The sequence below is a fragment of the Myiozetetes cayanensis genome, unplaced genomic scaffold (genome assembly GCF_022539395.1).
Source record: "Myiozetetes cayanensis isolate MyiCay16 unplaced genomic scaffold, myiCay2020 scf20-37, whole genome shotgun sequence".
NCBI classification, from domain to species: domain Eukaryota; kingdom Metazoa; phylum Chordata; class Aves; order Passeriformes; family Tyrannidae; genus Myiozetetes; species Myiozetetes cayanensis.
This window is the reverse complement of record NW_026087412.1, coordinates 8,886,848-8,907,073: the sequence shown is the minus strand read 5'-3', so window position 1 is coordinate 8,907,073 and position 20,226 is coordinate 8,886,848. Positions and strand designations below refer to the sequence as shown.

The following is a 20,226-nucleotide window of genomic DNA, read 5'->3' as shown; positions in this document are numbered from 1 at the left end:
CCTTATCACACACCAACTACTTATTAACAACTGCTGCAGTGTGCATAAACTTACCAGTTATTTAAACTGGTATTGGCCCTCTGCATAAACACTTCTTGTTTATAGCTGTTCCTCTTAAACAGGTTTATGTGTTTGATAATATTCATGTGGTCACTTGCATTAGTACCTTCAGAATAATGCATAGAGCTGAGACAAGCCTTAAGCATCAGTGTTTGCTTAGCACCTCTGTATTTAATCTGCCTTTGAGCAAGTGCTACTGGAATAGTGCTTGAGTAACAGTCTGACTGGAAATACCAGGCTGGCTAGAAGGCACATGCAAGGACAAGACATCATCTTTAAATATTTGTGTATTCACAGCAAATGTAATATAGAAAATATACAAATATTACAAGGCAATAGCTCTTTAGTTTTTGCAGCAGCAGGTATTCCTATCTCCAGACAGTGTGATACAGTATAATCTAATGCTGTGCTAGGTTACAGTGTCAGCTTTAATTTCTGTGTCAGTGCTCTATGTTTTAATAACAGTAGACAAGCAATGTAATGTCTGCAAAATAGCTCCAAAAGCCTGAGTAACAGCTCTTTGTAAGCAATACAGGCACAGAGTGCTATGTAATGAAAGGCAAGACTTTCTCTTTTGTCTGTGATTGTGTGCTGTGTGACAAATCACATGCAAGTAAGGTCTTCCCAAATCTCAGGTGAATTAGATGGACTCTTACCTTAGAGTCAGCATTAGAGTTGGCATAAAAAATACTGTGAAATTCTAATGACATGCTGTGACACTTCATATTCATTAGTCCTTTTAATCGGTTTTACTTTTTATTTGAAAAAATTAAATCTTCATGGCAGCACACAAAGATGATGTGCAAAAAAAACAATTTCATGCAGAAAAAGTCAGAGTACTTCATTGGGTACTCTGGTGGTAGAGCTTGTGAGAATGCAACATTGGTAAGTCTACGTCAGTACATAACCTACTTGTAAGAAAGATGTATCGCTGATGAACAGCTGATGGCAGCTAGATTATTGTAATATTTGTCTCTTTCTGATAAAACAGATTAATGCCAAGATATCCAAGCCTTCACAGTTTGCAGAAACCTCACATAATTTTAACCAGGGCCAAAGAAAATGGGAATTTGTGCAATACAAGCTAGCTGCAAAGTTGAAGGCATGGTACCTGCTTAGTCATGCGAAGGTTCCTGTGTCCCTCTGAAACAGAGATAGAGAGTCCGGGGCAGTTATACTAAGCACATGGTCATGATCAGAGGTAGGTAATTACTTTTAAATAATTAAACAAAGTACATTACAGCCAATCACATTACATTTAGATAAAACAAAAATAAGCCTTATGGTGTTCTATGTAAAAGGGCTGGATGCAGCCCCTGCTTTGTAAGGCAACCAGGAGCGTGAACTACCCAAGGTGGTGCTAATGGAACCACATCCATAACTTCACTTTGAAGGGAATCCCCCTCTGAAGCATGTTACTGGTAAACACACTGGCAAATTACTTCAAGAACACAACTAGATGGGGTATTTTTAATCTGACATTGTTAGGCTAAGGTAGAAGGCAAAATTTTATGGTAAAATGATGCAGATAGATTAATTTCTTTATAACTCAGGTCAGCCTCTTTATTTCGGTGAGCTGGTGTTTTCAAACCCAGTGAGTGCATGAGAGCTTGGGTTTGTAGCTGACTGATCACAACTTTTATCTTTTTCCCAGTCAGTTTTAATAAGAAAATGCAAAGGGACATTTTGATCTTTTACTTCGTGTGATGACACTGAATCCCTTTTTTGGGCAAGTCCAAAGAGACTCTGGAATAAGAATCATTTAATATGTTTTGTCTTTTGACAGCTGTGATGTTGTTTAACACTGTTCATGGGTGTTGTGTGTGAGTTGTGCATGTGTGAAAGTGTGAAAAGCACAAGCATTTCTACCCTTCTGTGACTGCTTCTGTACAAATAGATACAGCCATTATAGAAAGTGTTTTCAAAAAGCAATCAAGCCTAATTCTGTTCTGATTTAAGCCAGCAGGAGTTTTGATTAGAAAAGAGTAAGGCCTGTGCCATGTTGTCACAGTTGTTCATCTCACAGCTGAAATCTGCTGCAGTGCAAGAAATGCACTTCACTTCTGACTTTGGCCTTTGCTTCTGTCTGCCAAGCTAATACAAGGAGTGAGTAAATGAGCAGCATTCTCAGTGCTTGTTCTTCACCTGACAGGGATTTTTTTTCACTTCTGTAGTTTAGTTCTAAAATTCAAGGCTGTCAGTGAGTGGGAAAGGCTACCCCCAAACGAGGGCACTCTACCTGAGCTTGCTCTTCAGCGCTGCAACCTCACGGCCCAGGGCTTCGTTACTCTCCGTGGCTTCATCCAGCTCCCTCTGCAGCTTCCTGCGGTTTGCATTGATCCGCTGAGACTCCTCCTCAGCCTCCTCCAGCTGCCTTTTCAGTTGTTTGAGCCGTGTGTTGCCCTTCTCGGCCTAAAGGGAAATTTCAGAGTAATGCTTTAGTTTAAAACAGATCCATTGGCTTTACATTCCTCATTGTAATTTCATGCTTCTGCTGAGAGTTTTACTGAAACATGATCCGAATCAAAGATGGAGGCTTAAAATCTTAGAATAACTTTGCTTTGTGGGAGTTCATTTTGCTGGTAGACATTGTACTCAGACACTACTTGTTGCTTTTTTTGCTGCAGATCTACCCGTGCTTTTCTGGTTTGCAGGTTCATGTGCATTAGGTAAAGCTAAAATTTTAAAATAAAATGTGTTCAGCATCTCCATTCATACACTGCTAAGGGTGTTGTGCACAGTCCTGTGTATCACTGTGCAGTCTGACTGTTGCAGCTGACTGATAGACAAGTGCTTTGGCACTGGATGTAGCATGGAGGAAGAATTCTATTGTCCCATCTTTTAGCACAGGGCTGTACAGCTCTCCCAGCTTAGAATCCAGACATACAGCCTGCTTTCTGGAAGGGCATTCGTTTGAGGCAGAATGTGGGATCTTCCTTTCTTAGGGTAAAACCTGAAAAAATTTCTTCACTGAAAGGGTTGGAACTACTTTCTTAGAGTAAAACCTGAAAATTCTTGTTCCCAAGACTAAGGCACAGTCTGATACCTGGTCTTTGTACTGCTCTGCCTGCTTTCTCTCGTCCTCCACCTGCAGCAGCGCGTCCTTCAGCTTCTTGTCCTTCTGGCGCAACGTCTTGGCCGCAGCCTGCTTCTCTCTGCAAGGGACAGGGCAGCGTGGTCATGTGCAAGGTCTGTAGAGTCTTCACCTGCCTCTCACCTGTTGCTCATGACACTGGCACCGTGGACCCATAAGTTAAAGGTCTTGCCTAATTTAACAGGTGAATTCTAAGGAAAACTTAAAGGCTGTGTTCTTCCGATCCAAACAAATACACATCTTTGCTGTGTGCTAGAGGTGCTCCAGGAGATCTGCGCTGAAACACAGGGTGATTTCCTCGGGGAATAATCCTACAAGAGGCACAATGTGTTATGGTAATTAACCTGGCAGGATCATGGGGCCAATACTCTAAAATGCAGGGGAGCAGATCCTTGCCTTTGATACCAGTAGAACTTTCCAGCAATAAAGTGATTCTTAATCAGAAACTGTAACAACTCATTACTCTCCATATGTCTCAGAAATGTTAAGTGAGGAAGAGACTTTAGCAAGCCTTAATGGCACTGAGAGCCTGATGATACCAATCCTGTTCACTGTTGTTTACTTTCTGTGTCATTAACTGGAACAATAAATGGACAGCTGTGCCCTCAGGGAGACCAGTACCTGGCTTCCTGTTCCAATTGCTCTTCGAGAGAAGCAATTTTGGCCTCCAGAGCAGCAATTGTAGCTTTGAATTTGTTCTTCACAGCTCCCTCCATCTCCTGCAGCTTACTCTTTAGCTCTTTGTTCTGCCTCTCCAGTTGCTGCCGAGCATTTTCGTTCTTCTGTGCAGTTTGGCGCTCTGTTGCCAGCTCATTGTTCAGCTGCTCTGCCTGCAAGGGGAGAAGGGGTGCTGTCAGAAGTGGTGCATGCTTCCAGACAAATGACAGGTGGCAATTTGGGGTGGCAATTCTCCAGATATCCAGAAACACAAATAGCTTTTGCTGGAATACAAAGAGAGTGTGCCACGTGCTGAAACAAGCCCTACCTGCTGCACTGCTTTCCTCATGCGATCACCCATTGCCTCTATGTTGCTCTGCTCCTCTTCCAGCTCCTCCTCCAGTTGGGCAATTCTTGCCTCCAGGCGCCGTTTCTCATCCTGAAGGCTTGTCCTGGAAGTTTGAATTTATAAAGAGCGTGTAGTTATGGCTCTGTTCTTTCATGAATTGCCAATAATTCATAAAGAAAACTAGGTATTTCAGTGAAACCAGGCAAGAGATGTGTGCCTGTTGTGTTGTCAAGACAAGATGTCTGCTGGACAATGAATATAACTTCTTTTGGCAACCACATGACATTCAGTAGCATGTTTACAGCCTTGTGCACAATTCAGTGGATATCCCTACCTTCCAGAGGAGGCACTTCGAAGTTCCTCTGCCATCTCTTCTTTCTCCAGATCTGCTTGTTTGCGAGCTCTCTCTGCAGCAGCCAGGTCCTGGGAGAAAAGGAAAAGGCAGCACAGTAAAGAAATGAGCAAGTAAATGTTCAGTTCCAGCATGACACAAAGCACTGTAAACTTTCTAAAACTGGTATAAGATGGGTTGTCTTGTTAACATATCATATCATAAATCCTAGGGAACTGCAATGCAATACACTTTATCCAGCCTGTCAGCTGGTTTCTATTTTATTGGTTTTAGTCACAAGACTGCCATCTAATACATGTAGGAATAATAGCACTAACAAGACTTCAGGAATTTATAGCTATTGAAAACAATTTGTGTTGGATCTGTGCCCTTCTCTAAGGTGATTTTTTTTTTTCCAGCTTAATCTGGCTGTGCTCAGATGTAGATCCAGCAGCTTTAGTGGAGTGCATGGAGCACATGGAACTTGTTACAAGTGCTGCTTACAGCTTTCAGTCCCTGATAGCTGTTAGATTATTTCACTGCAGTTCTGTTTTGCTGCTGGGGGTCATGTGTAGTCTCCTCCATACTGCTTTAAGCTTCCCACTTTACCTCCTGAAGCTGCATGAGTTCTGCTTCCAGGCTCTTTGCTTTCTTCTCATTTTCTCTGGCTGTAGCAAATATTTCTTCTCTGGCAGCCCGTGCATCGTCCAGCTCTCTTTGGTAGTCCTTCATCTGAGCCTTGTTGAAAGGAATAACAGATTTATTACTATTTCAGTAGACAGAAATTTGGATGGAACAGAACACATGTGTGTTTCTACTGTCATAATGCTGCTTAAATGGTATTTTTTGAGAGATCAACTAGCACATGTTGGAAAGGTCTGAAATGAAATGCCAAGAGGGGCAACACATCCACTTGCACACTGCACCTTTTATAATGCCTGTTGTCTGTATTTCCTCTGAGTATTTGGGTACATGTGCAGTCTTCATCTTTCTGATACATCCATTTCAGTTGTTTAGCTGTCAGTGTATGACAGAACAATTGATATTGAAACTTTTAGTATAAACAGGAACATGCTAATTCAGACACAATGTTATTCCTGAACAGTCTTCTATGCTCTTGGATCAAGTGTTAGAACCAGGATTGAAGCTCTCTAATACATTTTATCTTGTAACCCTTTCTCTACGTGGGAATCTTTGTTTTCCTTCATGTAGGTAAGTCAATAGATGAGTGTTGTAAGTCAAGCAGATGAGTGTTGCATAGAGAATTCTGGAAGCTCTCTGCAGTGATGAAATTTAAGATCCTAATCATTTGCCCTGTGAAATTTTCCATTGTCATTCAAACTGACTGTCAAAATACAGATATTTGAATGTGGGAGTCAAGTTAAAATTCCCCCTCCAACCAATCATCTGCAATAGGCATCAAGTTCACAGATGTCACCCAGCTTTTGTATTGTGGCTGTGCAAAACAGCAGTGGGAAAAGCTGTGTTTGTGTGCTGAGATACCTGGAGCTTGCGAAGTTGTTTGATGGCTTCTTCCCGACCTTTGTTAGCAGAGTCAGCTTGGCTTTCCAGGTCTTTAACATCCATCTCCAGCTTCTTTTTGGCAGCAGCTGCCAGGGCACGTTGCTTCCGCTCATCTTCCAGTTCCGTTTCGTATTCATGGAGCTGATCGTTAAAGAAAACCAAGTCAGCCCTTTTAAAAACCCTGTGTATGTCTGATTGCCCTGGAAGTTAAGATAGATTTCCATTTTGCCCCCAAATTAAAGATTTTTGAAAGAAGCCAGCAATTTGGGTTGTGTATTCATGGAAGTCTGGATATTACAAGATGGTGACTACAGCAGTTGTCCTTGCTGTCACAACACTTCTGTACAAGTTCTATCCTGCCTGTTTTCATCTCCAATGCTTTTGTACCGGTCAGTGTACCTTGGGAAGGCAGATATATTAGGAGCTGTCTTTTTTTACTTGCACTGAGAACATAGGGAAGGTGGTTCTGACTATGTCAGAAAAAATAATTAATATGATTTATGCTATATTAGTGGTAGATAAATTGCTACATCTGTTGGCAGTTATGCACTTCCTACAGAAACAGAAAAAAACCTCCTTCCTTTTTCAGTATAGTAACTGGTGTGTTGTTTTTTTTTTTAATTTCCAAGCACAAGGCAATATGTTTTCTTCTCATTATAGTAAGGGTTTAATAATGACACAAGGCTGGGGACTTTCAACGTGCTTAATTAGATATTTACAACAGCAAGAATAGGGAATGGTACCTGTTTAAGGAGTTGTCTTTTCTTCTCCTCATTCTGTTCATCTCTGGCTTGTAAATCTCTTTCAAACTGGCCTTTCAGGGCCTGCATGTTAACCTCCAGCCTGAGTTTGGCATCTTCAGCAGCCTGTAACTCATCCTCCAGCTCTTCTAATTGTGTCTTCATCTCTTCTACTTGCTGTTCCAGGGTCCGCTTAGATTTCTCCAATTCATGCACCTTTCAAGCAAGGAGAATTTAATAGACATGTTATAAGAAATAAAAATAATTCTAGTTAAACAGTCTACCCGCAGTATAGGTCACATTTGGAATTATCAGCTGTGGAAAATGAACTAATTTGCACTGAAAATGGTAAGTTAACTTCTTTTGGTACGATTGCAAATCTGTCTTAAAATAACCCGTGATTCTTTTTATTCCATTTTTAATCTAGTAAAATATAATAATTTATTTAGTATTGCAAGTAATATAATCATATCTCTGTAACAAAAGAAGTGATTGGCAATGCATCAGTGGAAAGTTGCTGGAGTTGTATGAGCAAATATTAGGCAGCTGGTAAATATAACTAGTAAAATCAAATTTGCAGAGTTTACAATTTCAAAGCTGTGCAATAAACTAATAAATTCTTTAGAATCTCTTTAAATTTTTTTCAGTCTTAGAAATCAATAAGAATCTTCTTCATGCTTGAAATGATGTTAAAAAGAATGGTTTCAAGGGACTTTGCTAAGTCCTTGAAAATTTGAACACAAAAGGAATAATCCTTGAGTTCTGTATGAAATATCTGATCCTGCTGAATGGATTTGAGTGCTACAGAGAATTTCCCACACTGAAAACAATGATCTCTTTTTTTAGCTGCTATTTTAAGTTATTGTTGTGGATATTGTTCTAAGCCCAAAACTTACATTCTTGCCAACATCATCTTTGGAGCTGACAAGATCTTCCATTTCAGCTTTCAACATTTTGTTTGTTCTCTCCAGTTCTTCTTTGGCTTCCAAAGCCTCTTCAAGTGCTCTGGCCAGTGACAAAGCCTTTGTTTCCTTTTCTCTTGCTTCAGCTTCTGCTCTGTCCCTTTCATCTGCATATTTTGAAGAGATGTTTTTCTCTTCAGCCAGCATCTGTGAAAAGGTAGTGCCAATACAGGAAGGCATTAGTAAATGGGTTTTTCTATTGCAGGTGTCTTGTCAGTTGTTAATGACAGAGAAGAATCTCTGCTTTTGATAAAGGTATATAAATACAAAATTAACTACTGTATGTGGAATTAAAATTTAGTTTATTTTTTGTCCCCTTTCACTAAACCAGTGGACACTCTGTGAGTTCCACAGAAGTTGGGTGAAGATTCACAGCAAGGTAGAATCTTAAATCCATACCTGATCAAACTTCTTCTGTTTCTTCTCCAGGTTGGAGACCAGCTGACGCTGGTTGTCCAAGTCCACCACCAGGTCATCCAGCTCCTGCTGGAGTCTGTTCTTGGTTTTTTCCAGTTTGTCATAAGAAGCAGCCTTTTCCTCAAACTGTTGTGTGAGGCTTTCAATTTCCTTCTGAAGTTTCTTTTTGCCTTCTTCCATGAATTCTACTGTGCTGGTAAATTCCTGTATCTTCTTCTTGGAGTCAGAGAGCTGAAATTTGAATTCAGAGGACACATCTTTGTAACAGTGACAAAACTTGGCAGAGAGACAAAACTTGGCCAGGAGACAACTAAGACCTGGAGAGCTTATCAAATTTGACCCTTGTTGAAGCCAATGACCCTTCATAAAATAGTCTTCATAAAATGAGGCAGAGCACAGACCTCCTGTGAACATACAGGCCTTGTGTGCAGGATCTTTGAACTACCTTGCATTTGTACCTGTCCTGCAGATCACACCTTAAAGGAGGAGGAGGCTGCTGCCTCCACTGGGGAGTTTCACTGATGCCATCTGGGCTAACAGCACTAGTTCCCTGAAGGTCCACGTGCCGTGCCAGGATAATTCTACAGATCCTCTGGAATTACTGACAGAACTCAGTGGTGGAGCTGTGGCACCGATACCTGTATTGTCAGTGTTGAAATATGTCTCTCCAGATTTTGTTTTGCTTCCATTTCTTCATCCAACTGCTCTTGCAAGCTGTTCTTGTCATCCTCCAGCTGACGGAGCTTGGTAGATACGTTCAGCTTCTGCCGCGTTTCTTCCTGAAGCAGCTCCTGCAGTCACCACACCAAGGGGCAGCACAGGCATTAGTTTGGGTTTTTTTATAGAGAATTTTATGAACATTGCAGGTGAGCTGTTCTTGGGTGCAAGTTTACCTGCGTATCTTGTAGCTGAGATCCCAAGGCTGCAACGTCTTTGGTCAGTTTGATATTCTTGCTTTCTGCTTCATTGAGCAAACTGGTAACATTTTCAACCTCCACCTGTGAGACACCACAGAGAATAAACTGTGTTATTTTGCACAACTTCAAAATCTTCCTCCAAACTTCAATTTGCTTGCTTTTGTTTGAAATCTGAACTTTGAACACGATCTGAATCTGCTGCTATGCCTCTGGGTTGCCTCAAGCATTGACAGTGTTTGTGGCTTAACAGCAATTCACAGTTTTACCATAATGTTTCTGGACAATATGTGGGATTTAATTCCTCTGGAACTGAATTCTACACACAGACTCTGCAGTGTCTGCATGTGTTATCTTTGTAACCTGTGTATTAAGGTCTAATGCCATTTTTGTCTAGTTTACCTTAGTATTTTATTACTATAAATCAAACCTAGTCACATTCATAAAGCAATAATAGTATGTTCCTTGCAATGAATTGCAAAGGAGAATGGGGATTTTTGATGGATTTTCCTTCCCCTTCACAAGCTTGACAGAGGGAGATGCATTTTGATTATATGTTCTTATGTATCCCCCAGCTTAAAATAATAAAGGAAAGCTTACTGCAACTGTGAACAAGATGTAACAATAAGCTTGATTACTGTAGCTGGACATTGAACATCTACCAAAGAACCATTTTAAATTACCTTTAGTTATTTCTAATATTGTAAATAAGTGAGCATTCTCCTTTCATTGTCACAGTTCAGAGCACATCTTATGTGTTTTCTGGCTGTCTAATCCATCTCCAGAAGCCACATGCCTGTCAGTTTTCCCCACCACCCAAAAATGGATGAACAGAAAAAACTGTAAGATATGCATCATGATCACTGACTCAGTGATGACAGACTGCAGTGTGTGCAGAGGGATGATGAGACTGAAAGCTCCCAGTTCCAGGAGGTGGAATGGTTCTAGTTGATTAATCGTGTGATAACTGAGGTAGGAGTTTAAGGTAGGAACCCTACAGGTGACAAAAAAAATGAGCATTTTGGCTGCAGGGCCAGGTTTCTTCCAGATTCACTCTCACAAACAGTATAAACTGGTCTTTTCAGCCCCAGGGTGCCACAGAAAATGTCAGGGTTCTTCCTACCTGTAATTTATGAACTTTTTCATTGAGTTCTGTCCGCACACGCTCTCCCTCGGTGTATTTGGACTGTAGCTCTTGCAGCTGTACTTCCAGCTTCTTCTTCTTGTGCTCCACATCTTGCTTGGCCTGATTCAGGCTCCTGACTTCATTAGCCAGATCAGCGTTGTCTTTCTCCAGTGACTGCTTGGTCTTATCCAAGTTTGCTTTAGCCTGCAAGCATGACGTGAAGAAAGATGATTTATAAAAGGAAACCCTGTTATCCAGTAGGTAGTTTTCAGCAAGATGGATTTCTGCTTACCCGTTTGAATTGTTCCAGCTGCTCTGTCAGCTCTTCCACAGCTTGAGTGTGCTTTTGCCTCATCTCCTGGACCTGGGCTTCATGAGTTCGAGTCTCCTCCTCCAGAGCCCTCTTCAGCACCGTGACCTCCTGTTCCCGCTTTGCTCTGCAAGGTGACACACGTGAATGGAGCAGCAGCAAAGAGCATTGCAGTCACTGGGAAAACAGCACAGCCATTGGTATCTCCATACCTGAGCTCTTGCTGGGTGGCTGTGGTATCCAAAGTATCCTCAAGCTCTGTCTTAAGAGCCTCCAGCTCTTCACCTAGGTCTCTCTTCTGTTTTTCTGCTTTGTTTCTTGCGTTTCTTTCAGACTCCAAGTCTTCCTGGAGATCAGAGATGATAGATTCCAATTCACGGATCTTCTTGAGGGCGTTGTTCTTATGACTAGTTTCATCTTCCAGCCTTTTTGAAAAGAGAGTATTTAATTTTATAAATTTAAAAAAAAAAAAAAAATCACTTTGAAGGAGTCAGGATACAGAGATTAAAGGTTTATAGCTTCTGTGAAGAAAGTACCAAAGCCAAAGGGTGGGGGGGACTGACACAAGAAGGATCTGACAGCTTGTCATGGGACACAGTTGTATGTTATCAGGACACAATGCCTGGAGATGCTGATCAGCTGATTCAGCAAATGTTTTGGTTGAGTGTTCTTACTCTTAAATTTATACAGAAAATCCACTGAGATTCTGGAGTGGATCAAGGTCAGACTCTTCATTAATTTCTGCCTTTTGCCAATGAAGTATTTTGTTACATTTCATTGTTTACTTGACAGCACTGCCACTGCCTGTGTGAAGAGGAGTTTTCATTGATACCAGGAGGCAAGATTATAATAACTATAGTGTAATTATGTTTTGCAAAAAGAAATTTGGAAAATGGAGAAGCACACAGGAAGGATGAACTGAGAAATGAGATTCATGGCTGCAGCTTCTCAGTGTCCGGGAAGGGACAAGTTCCAGCCTGGGCTTTCACCCATCTGCAGGCTGAGGAGTGAATACCTGGCTAGAGCAGCCTGCAGCTCTTCCTCCTTCTTGGCTAGTTGTGCCTTCAGATCAGCAATTTGTGCCTGGAGCTCTGCAATCTGCTCATGTAGATCATTCGCCTCCCCTTCCAACTTCCTCTTAACTTTATCCAGTTCCTGTCTGCTCTTCTCTTCTTTCTTCAACCGCACTGAAAAATGAAGCATTTTGGTCACCAGAGTGTGGTAGTGAAAGGAGTCCATACATTTAACTACCAGTCACTGTGTTTTTCAAGCAACATGCAATACCTTATTTCTAACCATCTTAAAGATTCCTCTATTTCTCTTTCTCCAAAAGAAGCATTAACTTATTTTCTCAAATTTTCTCTCTACCCTTTTTTATGTAAAAATAAAAGGTATCTGTGGTTTGTGCACCCTGGGGTTTTGGTGATTCTCATGTACAAAGTGGTTTCAGCATAAGAAATCTGGAAAATACCCCACAGATTTTTTAGAAGTTTCCTCCAGATTCTGGTTGGGTTTTTTTGTTCTGTGCCAAGGCAACAACAAAACCACCAAGAACAACAAAATAAGCAAAAAACCCCAAGAAACTATTGGTCATACTACCTTCAAGTTCTGAAATCATAGATTCATGTTTGTTCTTGAGCTTTGTGAGATTTTTGGCTTTTTCTTCTTCTTCTGCAAGATTTGTTGTTAGATCGCTTATTCTTTCCTCAAGGAGTTTTCTTTCCTTAAGAAAAATAAAATACTTCTGTTAACAAAAGTGTCTGTCATTGGTGATCATGAACCAACTCTCTGCCCATAAAAAATGCCCAAGAGACTGTCCTTTGACACTGTAGTGATACATTTCAAATTTTTGATTACAGAGAAACCGAGGAGTGGTGTCTGTGACTTCCATGTTCTCTAACCTGCAGCTGTTACAATCCTGTGCTGGTACGTGCAGGGCCCAGTTCACAGGAGCATTCCCTTTCAAAAAGTACTGGAATACTTGCTTACTTCCAGTTTTAATAATGAAGTTTGGTTGAAATTAGTCAAAACCCAAGAGAAGGTGTTCTCTCAACTTTCATTGTTTGCAGAGCAACAAAATGGACCCAGAACACTTACTTTGGTTAGCTTGTTATTCTGATCTTCCATTATCAGAATATCATCTTCCATTTTCTTTATCTTGCTATCTGCTGCTACTTTTTCAAGTTGCAGTTTCTGCCTTGCTTCTTCTTCTGCTTCCAGCTGTTCCTCAAGGTCCTTTGAGAGAGAAAAAGAAATCCACAAAACATTAGTTCGGAAAAAAATACCATTTAAAGAAATACTTCATGTTTGTTACAGTATGCGGAGTACATTGTAGACTTTGTTGTTTTTATTAAGAACTAGACAATTGTAACACTTGGTGACACTGAAGGAAAGATCTGTTAAAACACTTTTTTAGAGAAAAGATTGTTTAAAATTGAGATGGGGAAGAAGGGAAGTCTGGAAGAAAGAGCATCAGTTGATTGTTCTTACTTCAGTGGCACAGACACGCACTGTGCAGAGAGCTGTGTAACAAGCGCTGTCACAGGATCTGAGCTTTGCCAGTCTCGGTTTTTCTCAGTGAGACCCAAGTTATTGTCTGTATTTGTCACTTATCCCTCCTTACCAGCATCTGTTGTTGCATCTTTTTCTTCTCTGCTTGCAGCTGCTGGCTGCGCTCCTCCTCTTCCTCGATTCTGGCTTCCATCTCGTGCAGGATCTCTTCCAGCTCTTGTTTCTTAGCAGCTAAACGGACTCTCATCTCTTCAGCCTCGGCATACAGTTCAGTTTCTGCCTGAAGCTGCTCCTGGAGGAGGTTCTTCTCTTCCACAAGCTGTGCAAATAAAATAGGAAGTTAAGGCTTGGACTGCAAATTGCCCTACAGTGTTGTTTGATTGAGCAGTCCTGGGGTGCAGGCAGGCAGCTCTACCACATGTTCTTGTGTGGATGTTGGGCCTTTAGGAAGTAAGTGGGAGTTTGTCTGTACTGAACTTTTGTTCTGGACCATCACTGTGAATACAATCATGAGTACAAGGGAAAGAAGCCCCTTTATTATAATATATTACAGCTTCTAGAAGTGGTAAAAGAATGGCTAGTGTTTCCCAGAGGCTCAGAGCTGTAAATCACCTGTGAGTGTTTCTGTTCCAGCTCCTTCAATTCGCTCTCTGCTTTTTGTTGTCTTTCCTTAGTTTTCTGTAGTTCTTCATCCTTGGCCTGCATTTCTTCCTCTTGGCGGGTGACTTGCAGCAGTGGTTTCACCTGCAAGTAGAGGTTTTTTAAGAATGTTTCCTGTCAGGATTGATGTTGCTGAGCACGGTACTTAAAGGTGCTGGGCTGACTGGCAGTAGTGGTGGTGCTGTCATGGCTCAAGACTGGGCAAATACTGACCAGCCATGCTTGTTGGGAACGCCTTTAAAGCTGTGAGCCTTAGCAGTCCTGCTCTTGGTAGGAAAATGGGCTTAATTTGTATGAGTGCCTGGCAGGAATATGTTTAGTGTCCCAGTTAGGGAATTCCTGAGCTACTGTGTTCACCACACCTGTATCACTCTGCATGGTCAGGAAATTCAGTTTTACTCTGTGTTCTCATTATCCACCCCTGTGAAATTATTTCATTTTTTGGCAATTAAAAAAGTTCCCAAACATGCAAAATTTTTTATGAATCTCTGCTTAACTAGTTTGTTTTCTCTCAAGACAGAACTAACTTTAATGTTAATGGCATTATATAACTGTCCAGAGTATCTCTAACCCCAAATTTTGTGAAGCTAATGAGGTTCTTACCATCAGCTGCAATGGACTTTGGAACAAGGACTGTGCCTGACAATAAGTACCTCAGTATCACGTGCATTTCAATTCTTTTGGAAAACTGATTCACTGATAGCAGTCACTCACTTTAGTGAACAGTCTCCACCACTGCCAGTTCCTCAGCTTCAGGTAAGCAGCACAATTTCTTTGGATAACCTTCATTGCAGTCAGCTGTTGCTGTCTCTTGGCAAAGGCCCTGTGATTAAAAACATAAAGCAAATTGGTTCAGTTTGAGAATACAAGGTGTCTGCAACGTACACACATTAAGCAAATAAACTCTGGCATGAGAGTCTGCTGAGTAGCCGCATGGTTTGAGAAGTCTGGCACAAATTCTTCTGTTGCTCAGACAGTGCCTGTACTTTCCTGAGGAAAGTGATAACTCTGGTTAGCTGCCTAGTATTTTCTTTGGCCTTCTAGTTTTGGCTGTTTGCACTCCCTAGGTAGGCACAAATGACAAAGTGTACATCTAGTTCTGGGTGTGAGTCCTTCACTGGACACAAGTTGAGTTCTAATGCTATACAAATAATAAATCATGTCTTAATATCTTCAGTTTGTTATATGGAGGACTAAAGGCCCCTGTAGATACTCTGCTGCACAAGACATTCTTTCTGTTAGTATATATTCTTACTTTCTTGCCAGGTAGCCTCGGGACATGGCTTGGAAGGCGATAATGACATCTGTGATCTTCAGGTCTCTCTCTTCTTCCAGGTGAGCCAGAACACCAGTTCTGAAGAAGATTTTACTCTGTCCAATTCTGTACAAGTTGGGATCAAGTTCCAGCGCTTTGATCTGGGGGGAAGACAGGGATATTTGTTAACTCCAGTGCTGAGGTTTAGGGTATTAAAAATCACTTCTCATTTCTGTTCAAACTCAACTCTTTTACATAGGAAATATAGACCTATTGATTATTGATTATTGATAGGATCAAAACTGCTCTCCTCACCATGAGTATGCAAGCCTGCTTCCCATCCATGAACCCTTTAGGAATAGCACTTGCAGCGAGGATCTCATATCTACCAAAAGACATTTATGTTAGGGAGGTTGGAACACATTAGATGGTTTGCATGCATTAAACCACTGCTAAAGCCAGAGTGAGGGCTGAGGGGTTCCTACCGCTGACGGAACTCCTGGAAGACGATCCTGTTGGGGAATCCCTGCCGGCAGATACGGATGCCTTCCAAGACACCATTGCAGCGCAGCTGCTCCAGCACTAAATGGGCATCGAGTTTGCCAGACTGAAAAGGGAACAGAAGGTACTTTTAGCACAGCAGAGATTTACAGAAATGTTACCATCCACCTAACTGTGTCTGAAGACATTCAAACAGCTCTGTCATGTGCAGTGAGAGCTCAGCAGGAATGATGTGCCAGGAGGGTGAAGACTGAGCATTTGAAATTTACCCTTTTTTCATGATTTGGAATGATGCAGCGGACAAAGTTGGGATTGGTGTTCCTTAAGGTGGTCATCAGTTTGGTCAGCTGCTCCTTATAGAGTTGTCCAACGGTACGGAACATGCCCTTCTTGGTTTTTGAAGCACTAGGGAGTGAGGAGCTCTCGCTCATCTTGGCCATTTGGTCCAGCCCGACTATGCGGTCCACTGAAATGGAAAAGGAGGTGTGAATGGAAGTGCTCATATAAACTGTCCCTGCCTCACATTACACCTGTCACTGGCATTGTTAAACTGCAACTTGCCAAAGAAGACCAGTATATTTTTGATGCAGTAGAAGCATTCTGACAAAAGTACTAAAAGACCTTCTGGGTAAAAAGTCTACTACAGTCAAACATGACAATGAGGGTCTTTGTTAACTCGTGACACAATGAAGCCATTAAATATCCAGCATATGTTTGATTTTGTTTGCTCTAAAAGCAACAATCCTCCTGAAAATATCCAGTTGGTAGGTTGGTGTCAGAACTAGGAACATCGTCTCCCTCACTTATCTGATAATTCAGACCCACCCTGCTGGTGTTTGAATGCATGTTTATGTCCATGAATTAAATATTTTTACTGTACTATATGTGTTACAGATCCATGTAAACTTTTTAAAGACGAAGTATTTTATAAGCATTCAGACTTTCTCAGCTAAACTCAAGCAGATAATACATCCTGGGAGAGAATTGGGCAGGACTTATGTGAGAGGAATGTGTAAAGTCATTCATTCATAAACCTAACAATAACCTGTATTAAATGAGGTCTACAATATCACATATCCAGAAACACTATAATAGTGTAATGAATAATTTTTATTCTGTTGCTGAATAATATTAAGGGTTTTTTTCATAGTGCTTAAAACTATTTGATGAAGTGTTCTATAAATGTCTTTAGAACACATTATTCTTGTTTCTTAGTTCAGTCTCTTCTATGCTTATCATGTTTACAGTTGTGTCCTGCCAGCAGGGGGTGGCTGCCAAAAAGTTCTGGTAGGAGTTTCTCCCTTTAAACCACATCCTGATTTAGAGTTGTGATTCTTACCATCTTTCCAAAGATCTGCTACAAATTTGTCTGATGACTGGTTCAGCAGAGAGGTCACATTGTCATTTAGTGGATCCATGTTCTTTGTTAGCCAGGCAGTTGCATTGTAGGTAACCTGCAAGGAACAGCGCTGTGTCAAAAATCAGCTCTTGATGAAGAAATCTGGAGTGCCCAAGAACACAGGGCACCATTTTGACACAATATCATATGAATAACAACAATGTGAAAAGCTTTCCAGGGCTGAGAGTGAGTTGAGTATTTATTCTCACATATACTAGCATTTTAAAAATGTCTGCTTGCTAGAAAAGAATACAGATTTTCAATATTTTGTTTCAATATTTTTCCAGATTTTCAATAACCTCAGTGCTGGTTATTTTTTTTTTCCTTGTGAGCTTAGCACAACCATGACTGTTTTGCAAATCTTATTTCATATGTTTTGTAATCAAAGCACTTAATATACATATTTCACAATCAAAGCCACCCCTTATCCATGCTGCATTTCTCCTTTCCCATTTGGGTATCAAAGAATCCAAATTCCCCAAGTCAGAATAGCTCAATCAGTCCAGTACCTTTCCTGCATAGTGCATGATACAGAACTCGGTTTTATCCTTGAGTTGCTTGGGCTTCTGGAATTTGGGATGGTTGCCTTGTTCTGCCATTAGTTTCTCCACAAAGGATGTGTCAGTAGCTTTGGGGAACCAACACTCTTCATCCAGCAGAGCCAGGACACCTGGAGGGTTGGTCTGCAAGGGGAGTGATATCAGATCAGTGTCTCTGCAGGCAGAAACAAAGCCCCACCTTCTTCCCCCCTTAGGTTACAAATCATCCAAGGCAATAATGGATCTGAAACTCCTTAAAGAGCTCTCTTATTGTACTGATACCTAGCTGGGCCCTGATGCAACCCATGCACTACCCCACCTATAGAGAGATTGTCTTACAGGTCTTTCAATCAGCTCAATGCAAGGTTGCAGGTCAAGGCCAAAGTCAATGAAATTCCATTCAATGCCTTCTCGCTGGTATTCCTCTTGCTCCAGGATAAACATGGTGTGGTTGAAAAGCTGCTGAAGTTTCTCATTAGTGTAGTTGATGCACAGCTGCTCAAAGGAATTGATCTGTGAAGAGGAAAAAAATGAATTCCTTCAAGAGCGAACTTAAATGGCAAGATGATGCTTGCTATTTTCTATTTATTTGTTGTGTATTGGAGTAATTAAAATATAAAGATCTGTAGGAGCATTCTGCCGGATTTTTGTCACCTTATATCCATGACAATACAGAGTTCAGTCAGCTTGTGCCCCACAGCACGTACCTCAAAAATCTCAAATCCAGCAATATCAAGGATCCCCAAGAAGGAAGCGCCTTGTCTTTTTGTTTTATCCAGGGCTTTGTTCACACGAGCGAGGATCCAACGGAAAAGACGCTCAAATTTTGCCTTGGCCAAAGCCTCTATGGCAAAGTCCGCCTGGAAGAAGTAAGTGGAAGTTGGAAGTCAAAGAGAAACCCGCTTAACTGCCAGTTTTTGTAGAGGTAATGAGACAGAAACCCAACATTTCCCTTTTGATAAGATGTAAGAAAAAAGGAGAATAGCTTCAGGAGAGCTGAGCAGACTGCATAGATACCTGCTCTTTGGTCTGAGCTTTCTGGACAACATCTCGTCCCACTTTGATCCTTGGGGTTAGAATAGATCTTGTGAAATCTGTCACATTAATCCCCATCAGGTGACACACTTTTGTGCAGCTAGAATAAAAGAGTGAGATTTTATTTCAGACGGTGTTTTCTCTTAGCAGGTCAGTAAGTGTGAATACGAGTAGCTCAGCAAGTATGTGAAGTTATTTATCTTAAAAGCTCCTCTATTGTACATACAAGAGATGACACTTGCCATAAAAGTATCATTTGTGATCCAAGCACTGTTCATCAGTTTATGGATTCAAAATTACTAGAAATGGTAATGATAGTTGAGCTGTTTTTAAGTCTGGTATATGTTTAAAAGTCTCCACAGCTACATAGGTAATAGCAGTTAAATAAAAAATACTGATAAAGAGTGCTTATCCAGTTGCTATTTTATTAATTTCTTAATGGTAACTAAATTTTAAAGTGGTAAATCATACCAGTATTGTCTGGCATAGAAGCTTGATCAGTGTTTCTCTCCTTCTTGAAGACAATGTTACCCAGTTGTAGGACAGAGGAAACCACCCTCAGTATGGCTGTAAGAGAACAGATCGTGTGAGGGAAGAACAGAATGGCCACACTTGGAAAGTTCAGTTCTCTGCAATAACAGAGATTAATTTACTGCCTGTGGTAGTCTGTACCTCTCTGGAAGGAGTTAGGCTTGCTTTAAAGGGCTGTGCCATAAACTGCAGGAGTCTGAGAGCTGGTTGAGCACCAATTTCAGCAGATTGTGTAGTGGAGGAAAAAGTAGCCAGCCTGGGAACACCAGCACCTCCAAGCTAAGTTATGCTGGCTCCCCTGACAGACCCCACATCTCAAGAATTCATCTCCCACTCACAGTGCATTGTGAGTCACCTGTGAGCACTCCTTGCTCAATCACTCAAGAATACCTCTGTCTTTAAAATAAAAAATATCTAAATTATCAGCAGCTTCAAAAATGTGTGGCACTTCCGAAGGTGCAGGAGCATGTGGATATTTAGTTGTGCAGCTGAAATCAAATGCATACATAACTTTGAAGGGTTAGTGTCAAAGTACAGAAAAGTAATTGATTAATGTTTGATTACTAAAATATACACAAATTTGATGTCACCTAACTTCAGGTAGTAAAATCCACTGACCTGTTCCAGAGGAGACTGTGTAAATCTAGGGGGTTGTATTTGCCTGTTTGGTAAATTGACACCGTTTTTGCTCAGCATCCCTCGGTCTCTGGTGCAGCTGTGGGACGTGAGGGAGCTCTGCCAGGGCCGCAGCTGCTCCAAAGCTGCAGTGATGGGATGACACTGGTTTTGCCACCAGGTGTCACCTGGGGCATGGCAATTTGGACCCAAGGGCAGTGCACACTGGCACGCACCAGCTGAAGCCCCACACTCAGAGCAACAGTGGGAGGTAAAAGTTACGCGAGTGGATGTCCCTGAAAAACTGTTTCCGAGAGAGATTACTTGTTGTTTTGTTCCTCTTTGTTTTTCTTTCTCTTTTCTCTGGATCAGTGAACTCTTCTGAGTTTTTGAGCCAGTTCCATTTCTTTCAAAAATAAATCAGATTATTTTGTGACTTTTTCATGCTGGTTGTTGGAAAGTTCTGAAAAAATTGCTTTAAATGGTCATTACTGTTGGTAGAGCTGGCTTGAATTCAGTAATCTTTTTTGGGTATGTAGGGAGTTCTTCTGGTGAGAAATCTTCCCTTTCATAAATACAAATTACCTTTCAAAACACCATATGTTACAGTACTTTTCTATGCTGACCCTGCCTCAGTGCTGTGGAATTCAATGGGTCAGGAGTACGTCATGTTCCTCCCACAAGCAGGTGTTTTGG

At 41.2% G+C, this 20,226-nt stretch overlaps 1 protein-coding gene across 1 annotated transcript in view; it reads right to left on the bottom strand.

Moving 5' to 3' along the window:
- Window positions 1–20,226, bottom strand: part of MYH11 (myosin heavy chain 11) — a 55,081-nt gene that overhangs the window by 2,386 nt on the left and 32,469 nt on the right. The window contains exons 11-41 of the mRNA XM_050317241.1: window positions 18,831–18,951; window positions 18,367–18,484; window positions 18,057–18,209; window positions 17,689–17,862; window positions 17,320–17,493; window positions 16,751–16,865; window positions 15,681–15,877; window positions 15,396–15,517; window positions 15,226–15,295; window positions 14,911–15,071; window positions 14,370–14,478; window positions 13,608–13,739; window positions 13,108–13,314; window positions 12,582–12,719; window positions 12,084–12,207; window positions 11,500–11,671; window positions 10,697–10,909; window positions 10,467–10,611; window positions 10,172–10,378; window positions 9,028–9,132; window positions 8,773–8,925; window positions 8,117–8,365; window positions 7,652–7,864; window positions 6,759–6,971; window positions 5,995–6,156; window positions 5,101–5,229; window positions 4,495–4,583; window positions 4,140–4,263; window positions 3,776–3,984; window positions 3,107–3,215; window positions 2,300–2,472 (exon numbers count right to left, since the gene is read on the bottom strand). Coding sequence (XP_050173198.1) covers window positions 2,300–2,472; window positions 3,107–3,215; window positions 3,776–3,984; window positions 4,140–4,263; window positions 4,495–4,583; window positions 5,101–5,229; window positions 5,995–6,156; window positions 6,759–6,971; window positions 7,652–7,864; window positions 8,117–8,365; window positions 8,773–8,925; window positions 9,028–9,132; window positions 10,172–10,378; window positions 10,467–10,611; window positions 10,697–10,909; window positions 11,500–11,671; window positions 12,084–12,207; window positions 12,582–12,719; window positions 13,108–13,314; window positions 13,608–13,739; window positions 14,370–14,478; window positions 14,911–15,071; window positions 15,226–15,295; window positions 15,396–15,517; window positions 15,681–15,877; window positions 16,751–16,865; window positions 17,320–17,493; window positions 17,689–17,862; window positions 18,057–18,209; window positions 18,367–18,484; window positions 18,831–18,951 — 4,780 coding nt within the window. The remainder of the gene's footprint in view (window positions 1–2,299; window positions 2,473–3,106; window positions 3,216–3,775; window positions 3,985–4,139; window positions 4,264–4,494; window positions 4,584–5,100; window positions 5,230–5,994; window positions 6,157–6,758; window positions 6,972–7,651; window positions 7,865–8,116; window positions 8,366–8,772; window positions 8,926–9,027; window positions 9,133–10,171; window positions 10,379–10,466; window positions 10,612–10,696; window positions 10,910–11,499; window positions 11,672–12,083; window positions 12,208–12,581; window positions 12,720–13,107; window positions 13,315–13,607; window positions 13,740–14,369; window positions 14,479–14,910; window positions 15,072–15,225; window positions 15,296–15,395; window positions 15,518–15,680; window positions 15,878–16,750; window positions 16,866–17,319; window positions 17,494–17,688; window positions 17,863–18,056; window positions 18,210–18,366; window positions 18,485–18,830; window positions 18,952–20,226) is intronic.